This window comes from Lytechinus variegatus, chromosome 1 (assembly GCF_018143015.1).
Source record: "Lytechinus variegatus isolate NC3 chromosome 1, Lvar_3.0, whole genome shotgun sequence".
In the NCBI taxonomy this organism is placed as follows: domain Eukaryota; kingdom Metazoa; phylum Echinodermata; class Echinoidea; order Temnopleuroida; family Toxopneustidae; genus Lytechinus; species Lytechinus variegatus.
The window spans coordinates 65233691-65246236 of record NC_054740.1 but is presented as its reverse complement, the minus strand read 5'-3'; the positions used below and the strand labels follow the sequence as shown (position 1 = coordinate 65246236).

The 12546-nt window shown below is 37.5% G+C and overlaps 1 protein-coding gene across 17 annotated transcripts in view; it reads right to left on the bottom strand.

The window, feature by feature from the left end:
• Window positions 1-12546, bottom strand: part of LOC121419934 (electroneutral sodium bicarbonate exchanger 1-like) — a 77750-nt gene that overhangs the window by 41123 nt on the left and 24081 nt on the right. For 16 of the 17 annotated variants that reach the window (XM_041614421.1, XM_041614460.1, XM_041614452.1 and 13 more), the window contains exons 3-6: window positions 4105-4329; window positions 2078-2216; window positions 1281-1441; window positions 673-888 (exon numbers count right to left, since the gene is read on the bottom strand). In XM_041614421.1, the coding sequence (XP_041470355.1) occupies window positions 673-888; window positions 1281-1441; window positions 2078-2216; window positions 4105-4329 (741 nt within the window). The remainder of the gene's footprint in view (window positions 1-672; window positions 889-1280; window positions 1442-2077; window positions 2217-4104; window positions 4330-12546) is intronic. The other variant, XM_041614428.1, reaches the window with a different exon arrangement.

The following is a 12546-nucleotide window of genomic DNA, read 5'->3' as shown; positions in this document are numbered from 1 at the left end:
CAAAATATTTCTTTAACCCTCCTTATATTGTTAAAATGACTGAAAATATCTTCCAAGTGAGGACCAGGGTGCATTCCATCAACCTGACAAGATGTCAGATCTGACAAGTATCCTTGATTGTGACTGACTGAGAAGCAGATGTCTGACTGTTACTATGGTAACTGTCAGAGAATGACATCTGATCAGTCCTGACAACTTTCAGAAATGGTACCTTCAATTTTTGAATTGTTTACCTAACTCAAAATTTCACATTAAAAATAGCGTTGCTAATGACAATTAGTGACTTGAGCATTTTGAGGGCTATAAAAACACTAAATGTCCGTTATCATCATCATCATCAATCGTCATCATCATATTCATTTTCATAGAATCTGTAAGAGGAATTAAAACGTTATTTCATTTCTTAAATCGAAGAAAGAAATTAAATAAGATAAGATCTGGAAATTTTTCACTGCATGTGTGTTCAGAATCACAAAAAAAAAATCTTCATCCCTTATTACATTTCTTTTCCTACATTTTTTTCCCCTTACCCTTCCTGTTTCTAATTCCTCTTCATTCCTACCTTCATTTTCTCTCTCTTTCTCTGTCTATTTCTGTGACTTTGTCTTCCACTCTCTCTCTCTTTCTTCCTCCCTCCCATTCCCCTCTCCCTACAATTCAATTAGTTCAAACCTTGTTGTTCCATGCTTGTATTGTGAGAGCCACCCTGTGAGAGACTGCGTCCGATGTCCGTCAGAGATCTGATCATGGGCAGGAGACTGCTACCCCTCTTGTCACGGTGTTTCTTGTGGCTCTGATGATGGTGCTTGCGTAGAAGAGCCTCCCGGACCTGTTCTCTCTTGCTCTCATCCAACTGTTCTGACATAATCAACTTGTCCAGGACAAGATCTAAGGAGGACACAAAAAAGACAAGTTCACTTTCACCCACACAAGATACACACCACCTATTTATTTTCTTAACAGCATCCACTTTATGCATATTGTAAGCACTTGGAGAGTAGAACATACATTTTTTTTTACTGTATACCATTTTGAGCACGTTTAAATGTGCTCTATAACTGCACAAATGTATGTACAGTATGTTTGCAAGCTTGTCAAACTTTTGGAACCAGAAGTACCTCCTTAAAAAATATCCTGAACCCGCAGCTCTATCTTTGTATAATAAATTTATCACAGAAATTGAAACTAGTTGAGGATATTGGGCATCCCATATGAGTATAACTTAGAATTGGCAATCCTCACAATTTAGGTCAAAACGGGGACAATTCGATATAACACACCTGCAATCTGGACTATGTTGTCTGCCTCCATGTCCAGACACACTGTACCATTAATCAGGCAGTTCCTCAGTTCAAACAGACTGTGAAGAGGCAGTGTCGCTACGTGAGGTTTACTCCATCTGTCTGCATCCACATCTACATCCTCCTCGTACTTTATCCACCTGTTTACAAAATAGATTTTGAAGAAAGGACCTCATCTTGGGTAATTTATTATAGTTCTTGTAACTTATAATGATTCCACTTTCCCCTAGCTTCACCTAATCTTATTACCTTGTTATCATGATAATCTTAACTTCATCCTAAGCATGTTAAACTGGTGTCCACCTTGTATCTCTTCCCCATTTGATTTTACCACTCCAAACACTAACCAATTTTCTTCTATGTCTAATTTAAAATCGCCAGCAGGCAAAAGCATTGCCTACCTCCCTGACTCTAGCCTTCAATGTCTAAGCCTGCCTAATTGCTGCTTACATTGTTGTCTCTCTCGATTCCCTACTCCCACTTATACCTGACCCTGATCCATCCTAACCTAGGGCTACGTGGAGGACCACATCGTCAGCATGCTAAAACTGTTGCCTACATAGTTGTCTCTCTTGATACCCTACTACCACTTATACCTGAACTTGATCCATCCTAACCATAGGGCCTCATGGATGGCCACATCTGCAGAATGTGTAACTTCTGGCTACATTATTACCTCCTCTGATTCCCTACTCCCATTTATCCCTAACCTTGATCTATTGTAGCCTTGGGCTTCACGGAAGACTACATCCTCAGCATGCTAAACTGTTACCTACCTTGCCATCTCTTTCCACTCAAGCTCTTCCCCGTCAGACCCAACGCACAGCTCCTCCATCTCTGTGAAGATCTCATGAGATTCATGACCCTCATCGGCTTCATCACCAAGGATGAACTTAACCCGCTGAGAAGCATCTCCTGCAAGCAAAGACGGTATAAGAATTGTGTAAGGATTAAAGGAGTTGTTTCACGAATGATTTAATGCGACTTCAAGTCATGCATCATACCAATGAACAACCTGTAAGTCATTCCAAGTGTAATCTCATTGCTTGACTACCCTTCATCTCCAAGATGAACTTGACCCTCTGAGAAGCATCCTCTGCAAGCAAAGAAGAGTCAGAGGGAGTTTCACAAGAGTCCAAAGTCATGCATCATACCAAAGAAAATAGAAGCCATTCCATGTGTAATCTTATCCGTAGACTGCCGTTCATCATCGTGGATGAACCTCACTTCATGTGAAACATCTCTAAGTACGCAGGATATTAAAGATCCAGAGTGGTATTTCATAGAGTCCAAAGTGACTTCAAGTCATGCATCATACCAATGAACAAACTGTAAGTTACATGTATTCCATGGGTAATCTACCCGACATCGCCAAGGATGAATTTATCTTTCTGAGATTGCATCTCCTGCAAGCAAAGAAGGTATCAAGGACCAAAAGGGTGCTGTACTAAAGGATCAAATGAACTTGAAGTCATGCATCATACCAATGAAAATACTGTAAGTCATTCCATGGGTAATCTCATTGTGACTACCCTTCATCACCAAGGATGAACTTAATTTCTTGAGATTGCATCTCCTGCAAGCATAGAAGGCATCAAGGTCCAAAGGTGAGTGTTATTAAGGGTTCGAGGTAACTTGCAGTCATGCATCATTCCAGTGAACATACTGTAAGCCATTTCTTGTATAAACTCATTGTAACCAGACCCTTCATCACCAAGGATAAACTTGACCCTCTGAGAATCATCTCCTGCAAGCAAAGACGGTATAAGGATTAAATGCGGTGTTTCACAAATGGTTCAAAGTGCCTTCAAGTCATGCATTATACCACTGAACAAACTGTAAGTCATTCCATATCATCCGTCATCACCAAGAATGAACTTGACGATCTGTGAAGCATCTGCAAAAACATGGGATATCAAGGATCAAAGGGGTCTTTTAAGGGTTCAGATTGCATGCACAGAGTAAATCCTGAAGACATCCAAGAGGATATAAAAAAATAAATAAAAAGTTCCTAAAATACATGTTTCAATCTCATTAACAGACTACCCTATTGTATACTCTACCAAAATTAGGTTTAGGTAGTATGTACATTATCAGAAGTCAGGTCCATATGGGATCATGATTTTGTGAATTGTCTATGGATACAGAAACTAGATTGGATAGGATTGGACAGGACTAGCAAAAATTCCTACAAAGATTTTTTTTTCTGAGATACCTGGGGAGCGTTTCACCAATATTTCCATCTGACAAGTTGTCAGATCTGACATCTTTCCATGATTTTGATTGGCTGAGGGGCACTGTTCCTATGGTAACTGTCGGATAAAATGGGACTTGTCGGATAAAACGTCCGACAAGTCCTTTCATGAAACGCCCCCCCCTGTACTCACTCATTGTCTTCTGACAATGTAAGAAAGAACTTTTATTCTAGTTCATATCAATGTAAAAACAGGAAAGGTGCCGATTCCCAGTCTAAGCAATGACTAGACATGGCTTAAACTTTCACCACGGATCCATTCCAATTACTTCCTTATAATATACATGTAGGCTAGAGCTTGTTTGTTTTTTCATGAAACGCCCCCCCTGTACTCATTGTCTTCTGACAATGTAAGAAAGAACTTTTATTCTAGTTCATATCAATGTAAAAAAACAGGAAAGGTGCCGATTCCCAGTCTAAGCAATGACTAGACATGGCTTAAACTTTCACCACGGATCCATTCCAATTACTTCCTTATAATATACATGTAGGCTAGAGCTTGTTTGTTTTTTTAAAGAGTAATAGTGATGTTTCTTCTCTTTTCATTACCGGTACCGTTTTTATCGAGGAGAAGGGCATCTGGTCTGGCATCCGGGTCGCTGTTTGGAGAGAACGCGTCTGAGGTGGAACTACTGTTGTTGGCGCTACTGTGTGAACCGTTCTTTTTACTCTTGCCTTTGTGTCGGTGTTTGTGATGGTGGTGGTGATGATGGTGCTTCTGTGGCTGCTCTTCGCTGTGTGGGACATGGACACCTACATAGATGGCATGGTGACCTGTATGAAAGAAAAGCAGAGGATACAAAGAGTGTTGCTGGTCAATTCACTCTCTTCAGAATGTAAAATATACAGGATATACAGGAATGGGGATGGAAATGTTCACTGCAGCATTATTGAACTGTTAGATATCAAAAATACATTTTTTGTAGAGTTATCATCTATCTATAGATATAGATAGTTATCATCTATCTATAGATGATAACTCAAAAGCCAGACTTATTAAATTTATTTAAACATCGCAAAGCGAAGGAGTCGATTTCTCAATGGAATGAGCAAGAAAGAAGTTTCTCTTTATGATCGAATTTATTTTGCGTCAATAATCCTTCTATTTTCCATAACTTATGACAAAAATAAAATACCTATTTTTTTAAAGAATCCTCTTAATTAATTTACATCTATGATGATCAAGTCTGCTTTCATTCTACCACCCCCCCCCCCCTTTCTCTCTCCCTGAATCTCTATTACACTGTTTTTTGTTATTTTTCACATTACAGTCACTTTTGTTCTTTCATTGTTATCTTCCTTTACCATTTTAATGATTTTCCATATTTGCTCTATTTATTCTCCGTGAAACACCATTGATCCTCGAGCAAACATACAAATCTGATGCAAACCCAGACTAATTTCTACCATGTATTTTTGGGAAAGCGTTTTCATCTCTTATCATTATTAAAACCTGTTTCAACCCACACCTCACAATATCACTTCCTCTAGATTTCAATCAGCTTTAATACTTTCCTTATTAAGCCTACTTCACACAGTGGAAAGAAGATAATTGATTCTATAACCACACAATGCTTCAGGCACTCCAGATAGCGCCAGATCTGGTCAAGATTGACAAAAACAGTCTCACTTTTAAATGGGATCTAATACAAAATTTACACTAACAGCAATTCTCTCAGAATAATGATTCAAGGGGAATAATCCATAAGTTAAAAAATAAAACTTTGATCCACAACTTCAAAGGCTTCATCACAGATTTTATTCTTAGTTTAATACTAAAAGACAATCTCTCTCTTTTTTTTCTTTTTATTTCTCCTCTTTACATTTTACATGCAAGTCATAAAATTGAAGCTTAAAAAAGTGCTTTGAAGTCTACTTTTCTTTGTACCAGCAAACGGAAAAGAGCTACAGTAGACATAAACATCCTCATGAAAACAAATCTTCATCATAAAACTTGAGCTTGTGTATACTGAATATGTTTAAATCATGAAGTACATCCGGAAAAGAGATTCAAGATCTTTACAGTACTGGTACCTTGACTTGCAACAAATCAAAGACAATCTTCAGGTATCAGATCGAGATATATTTCTTTCTGCACTTCTTTCTCGTTTACTTGTATTTATATAAATTGCTCGACGTTTCGCAGACAGGATGCTGAAGAAAAGGTCAAAGGATCAAGAACACCATGCAACGAGCCGAGTCAGATGGTTTAATGATATTACCGATTGGGAGATGGGGCAGAAGGAAGAAGGGTTCGTCGTAAGTGCTCATGTTCTTCATGTGCATGAACATGAAGAGAGCATGTTTCCAAGAATGTCTGTGTCTTACTCATTTGTGAACACAAAGAGTGTACACAAGACCTGGTGTCCTTTGGAGAAAGAAATGCATTCGATCGCAAAGAAAAACATCACGAGCAAGTCCCTGATGTGCACTTTTGATTGTTTGAAAAACCAAGTTGCAATTGATTATAACTCATTCTTGGTATACATGTAGGAGCGTCACAACCTATGCAGGGTAAAACCAATACATTTTGGTACAGCCAGTAACTGGTACTACAATTCTGCAAGCAATTTCAAAACTAAAGGAGGCAGCGTAGCCCAAAAGAACGATATTCAAAAGGAAATAAATATTTTCAGCATCCAACTCCATTTGCCTATAGATCATCTCAGCAGATAACCAGCTTTAAGCATGATAATCCAGCTGGAAAATTGAGATGATATAATTCAACATTTGCTTTGTGTCTACCTGCTGAAATGAGATACCCCCTCCAAAAAAAAAGAAGAAAATAAACTAAAAGTAGCATGGCTAATACATATACAAATTCCATTCATCAAAATATTCATAAGTCAAAGATATATACAATACTTTGGAACTCGTGGAAGCCCAGACACCAATACAACAAGCAGGATGACTGGAAATTTGCCTACATGTCAATAACCTTGTATTTAAAAAAAAATGTACCGAAGTAAGATTTAATAAAGCAGGACAGAAATAGATTTTTTAATCAGAGATTATCAATCAATCTAGAGTAGATGTCAGGGCTGCTTCTTGGTGTCCTCCAAAAATACTGAAACTTATCGCGGGCAGGGACAGTGTCCAGGATCAGTGAATTGGGGCATTGGCGGCGGAAGCCCAAAAATTTAGGGGGGTCAACCTTAAATTTTGGGACGGACACAGGTACAAAAAATTGGACAAGCCAGCAAGCACAAAAAAACCTTGTTGTGATCGATGACATTGAAGCCAAGGTTTGAAAAAACTGACGGTAGTTAGTTGTGTGTTTCTAAAGTAATAGAAAGCTAGACTAGTAAAAGCTTCAGTCTCTGTATTTTGGTTCCTCCGCTGAACCACGTTCAATACATAGACTGAAGAGTTGTTGGCCTGTACATAAAGACAATCAGCTAACCCAGTACCAGGAAGCACCGGCCAGCGAAGCGGGCCGGTGCTCCCTGGGTTACGTACCGTATCAGTATGCAGCTGTAATTTTAGATCCAACATTCGGAAGACCGATTTTTGGATCGTTTTTGGTACATAAAATGTTACATTATGAAAAAACAATCACATCCAAATTCACGAAAAAATATATAAAATTCAGAAACATCGTACCTTATACAGCAGTTACCACTAATTCCTTTCAAATTATGATCAAAACTTGGTCATCCTCGATCCTTACGTTGGTCATTGTAAGTTGCCATCTTGGATGACGTCATCATCTTTACAGACGTATTTACCAGTCGCTATTATATCGCGATTTGTGCCGCTGTTGCGCTTGTCGATGTGCGTGCGTTCGGAACTTGTCGCTCGCAATGATTGGCCAGGATATTGAGGATTCCAATCGAAAAGCCTTGATAAAAGCATAACTCAATGAACGTAAAAGGGCAGTGCGCGCGTTTATAAATTATGTAATGTATAAAACAAATATCTCTGGGAAATATCTTTCACTCAGTCGATCGACATGCATCGCAATCGGGAGAGTTGTAGGGGGAAAAAAGGAGGACTTTCCGACTTTTTTTTAGTACACAGAAAACAGGAAAAGTCGGAAATACGGAAAAAAGACGGACAACAGGGAAAAAGACGGAATTCCGTATAAATACGGAAAAGTGGCATCCCTGACATGTTGAAGCACTCAGTCAAACATTAAATCCCCACAGAATGAGAGAAGATTATGGATAATGGAGAAACAATAACAAATTGATGAGAGAAAAAAAATAAAAAGCCATTCAAATCGGAATGAGACCACTGAAAATGTGCTCATTTCAAAGTTATCAGCAACAGATATGAAACTACTTAAAGAGATGAAAAATCTTTATAGGATTGTGGAAAATAAGAAAAAGCAAATATTTTGGATTTCTCAAAATAAAATTGAATAAATTTCAAAACTAAACCATAATTACAGTTTAAAAAAATCAAAATTATCAGCAGGAGATGAAAAACTGTTATGCAATACCAATAACATAACACATGGAGCCAAGGTATATGTTCGAGCAAAACTAAATTTCCATACTTTTTTTTTCTTCCAATATTTTGTTTTCTTGTTTGAGTCATCCGAGGTAGATGTAGAATTAGTTGTATTATAACAGAAAGAGCAAGATAGAGGGAACAGTCTCCCTTCTGTCGTCAATTCAAAACTGAAGGTTTAGTACAATCTTAAGTAGATGTAGAACTAGTCAATATGACAAGGACCAACGTTTCTGTATTCTTCAAGTTACAATAAACAGCAGCAATTCATCAAGGTTTTATTGGAATGCTCACTGTTTCTTCTATTGTTGATGTTGTTTTATTTTCAATTTTGTTTGTTCTATTGCAGATCAGGACCCCTCTTACTTAAAGCTGTGGATTATTGTACATGATTAATTGCAAAAAAAATCAAAAAGCAGGCTCTGTTATTATCAGATATGTTGGTTTATCAAAACGGAAAATCTGTTTTTGGTTCTCGAATTTACCTTTTGCAAAACAGAATTTGTTTATTTGCTGTGTACTTTTTTATGGCAAAATGTAATTCCATGTTAGATCAAGTTTGAACTTGAAACTGAACAACTTTTTAGAAAGAGAAAACACATTTTTTTCAAATGGAAAATCACTTTCAATATAACATCAATAGTAAAGAGAGGAATGTGGTGATATATGGATAAAAAAGTATAACCAGTATTCACCTACTCAAACGCGGCCTATGGACAATCCAATTCAACCCAAATGCCATGGCCAATGCAACGTCTCATTTACTCCTAAATGTATCAGACCTCCTAGTAGTTAGACCAATTATCAAATCAATGTCAGGCGGTGCAGAGATTGTGCGTACCAGACGATGAGAGAGAGCGAGAGAAAATGAGAGATAAGGAAAGGAAGAGAGACACTGCACTACATAATCCCTGAAGTGGAAAATGGGGTCAACCGAAGGTATCAAAGCCCTCTGTGTCCCGCCTCTAAGCAGTTATTAAAATAAGCCGGATTTTCCCCTCCTTTCAATATTCTCCTCCAATATGAAGTGAAAATCTGTGGTGTTAGCCAAAATTAACAAGAACACTTTATTTTTGTGGTAAAAGAGAAAAAAAGAAAATTGAGATAATTCATTTGAAATACATGAAACTGTGAAAAGCATTACAGAAAATAAAAAGCTCAACGCACCTGTAGCAATGTAATCTCCCCTCAATAGGATCAATACATGTACATGAATTTATGCTGGCTGTAGGTAAACAGACTAATAAAACAAAATGATCATCTTTCTTTAGCTTCCAAACTATCACGGTCATAGTGACTCATCTGAAACAGTTTCATCTTATTGACTACTTACATGTATCTATTCTTTAATTGTATAAAATATTGTACAACAGTAATTCTTGCATTATGTATTGCCAATGCCAGGGAGATTCTGAATTGCATGAATGTCCTTGGCCTCACGAATCAGCAAGAATCTATGGAATAATTCATTGACCAGCATTGCTAAGAAACCAAGAGGTGTGGTAAAAACTGTTCAATGATACATGTACATACTATGCACCCTCCCCTTATTGAGATCAATGTGTATTTCCCTGCCCAAAACTGACAATATAAGCTGAATACTAAAGATGATAATAATGCTCACAAATTGTTTGTCTACATCTTGGAGATTTCTCGGAAAAAAGAATATATACGTTTTTTCAAAATTCTGAGGACAATATCAGGAAATTAGATATGTACCTGCAAATAATTATCAATTTGAACTTCCACCTGATGCAGTATAGATTAATGGATATGCCATTTCCTGATGGTTCATTCATATAAAATTAACTTCTAAAAATGAAAGATATATATATATAAACATACAGGAAATGTGTTACAAAATAGGCTATACCGGTAACAATCTCAAATAAAACACTGTTCACATTTGGTTTCGAGTCTTGTACCATGAACATTCGCAAGCAATTAATTTGTCAGTCTTTTGATTCATACAAATTGGAAAGTGAATACACAAAGAGGTATATTGTAATCCATAATGCACTGTTTGCCTACCACTTCCTCAATAACAAATTATACATGAAGAATGAACAAGTGATGATACATAATTCAAAGATGATGTTCTATGATGGTGAAGTACTAATGGCACCCTTTGAGATGGTTTACACAGTGAAATGCGTGTTGTTTGACATAATGTCTTTTTCAGATTGATGAATCCTCTGGTACCGACACTGTTGCTAATTTGCATGATGGCATAGGCAGAAGGATCAAGGGTGTGTTGGGAACTTGGTATTGGTACGATACTTCTATCAAGACATGTGTGGTTCCATATTGACAATATCGTGGTCTAATTTTGACAGACTGCAAGAAGGTTGCAACTGCTTCACTAAGGTCCTTCTTGCAACAAAAAAATTATATTAATGAAATATGAATACTCTTCGCAAAAAAGAAAGTTAATTTGAAGACATACAAAGTATAAATTATGTAATATTGTACAACGTCAGCAGATAATTTTTAGTCCTTGGTGCCGACTCCTATTTATAAATTGATAGTTTTACTGATTTTGATTTTGCTTTCATATACAGCAATGGCAATATGATAAAGAGCAAAAATGAAATTCTTGTGATGTCTGACTTGCAGGATCAGCGAACAAAAAAAATCAGCTTGTTCAGTAATAAAGTGGAGAAAAAAACAAACTGTAGAATTCAATGTGTATCTTGTTTAGTGTGACATCATAAATTTTGCATAATCTTTTATAACATGTTAGAGAAATAATTACTTCTACATGCATAACTAAATATAGATGACTCTATCAGCAACAGTTAAAAGTGACTTATCTTTTGCTACTATTATTCAAATATCAATCCAAACAATCTTAAATCAATAATTAAAAAAAACTACAGCATAATATCATGTTATGTTCTGTATTAGCCTAGTGTATTATACAAAGTGATTAACATCAATTCACAGGCTGACTTTCCGAAAGCTGGCGTTTCACTTGCAGAGTGATATCATCTGGAGCGGCAGTGGAATCAGGTCATTCACATGGGGAGGGAGAGGGGTAGGAGGAGGAGGGAGAGGGGTAAGAGGAGGGAGGCAAGACGGCATGAAGATGACATCTTTATTTCATTTTCAATTGAAAATGAACAAATTCCAAACTTTCACTTTTATTTACCCTGCTAACTTCCTCATCTTCCCTTTCTTCTCACTACTTGAAATTTCATACAGGTTGGTTGCCCCCCTCCCCCTCCCACCTCTACCTTTAATGCCGGCATTGGTATCAAGAAATCAGATTCAGACCTTTCCACACTCAAGCACTTTGTTATGTATGCTCACAGGCTGGCTCAGGTGCACTGCTCTTTTTATCACCAGATTTCAATCGCACCACATCATCCAAACAAAAGCAGAGATAGGATGGAAAAGAGAGAGGGAGAGAGAAGAGAAAGAAAAAAAGATGAGGGAGAGCAAAAGACAGAGGGAGATCAAGAGAGGGGAAATCAGATGGGATGAAAAAATGAGAAAGCAATAGATATAGGCAGGGAGAGAGAGAGAAGAGATGAAAATCGAGGGAGAAATGAGATGATGTATGAGCAAGAGAGAAGAGAGAAAATGAAGAGACAGAATGTAGAAAGAAAAAAAGAGAAAATGAAAGTACTGGAGAGAAAGAAGGGAGAGGATATTGTGTGAGAGAAGTGAAAAAGAATGGGAGAAGACCAAGTCTAGCAATTTCTTGAGTTTTTTTTTCCCCTTTCGGAGGATGCGAGCCCCTCTCGCGAGGACTGCTACCCCCTTAAAAGGTAAAAATGAAGTTAAAGGGGAAGGGGTCACTCCCCCCCCCCCCCCCATCCCATCGCTACTATTGGTTGAAGAGAGGTTGGTGGTAAAGAGAGCGAGAGTGAAAATAAAAGACAGAAAGAAGAAGAGAATGAATGTGAAATGAGAAGGCAAGGAGACAACTGTAAACCGATCCCTTCCTCTTCACCGGCCGTCCTTTTAAGAATGCCTAACAGAGAGCCCCATACTGTAAAAACACATGGGTTTGTGTTCAGAATCAATACCATCCCGATGCCGACACAGGTTCTTACACGCACTTCTATGACGCACACTACTTCGGCTAGTTGTCTTTACAGTTCAATCTCTTTCTAAATAGAATGCGAAACGGGAGAAAATGGAACGAAACCAAGGAGAAAAAGCAATGCCTCCCATGAATAATGCTTCTTACACTTCATGTTTTAAGAATGGCAGAAAAAGGTGGGAAAAAAAATCATTAAAAAATCAAGAAAGTATTATGCCTCCCCTTTCTCACTAATTTAGAATTAGAGGGTGGGGGCATAATACCCTTTCTCCAATAATTTCTTAAAGACATGAAAACTACATGAATTCTTAAAGGGATGGTCCAGGCTGAAAGTATTTACAGCTTAATAAATAGAGTAGAATTCAATGAGCAAAATGCCGAAAATGTCATCAAAATCGGATGACAAATAACAAAGCTATTGAATTTTAAAGTTTAGCAATATTTTGTGAAAACAGCCGTCATGAATATTCATTAGGTGGGCTGAT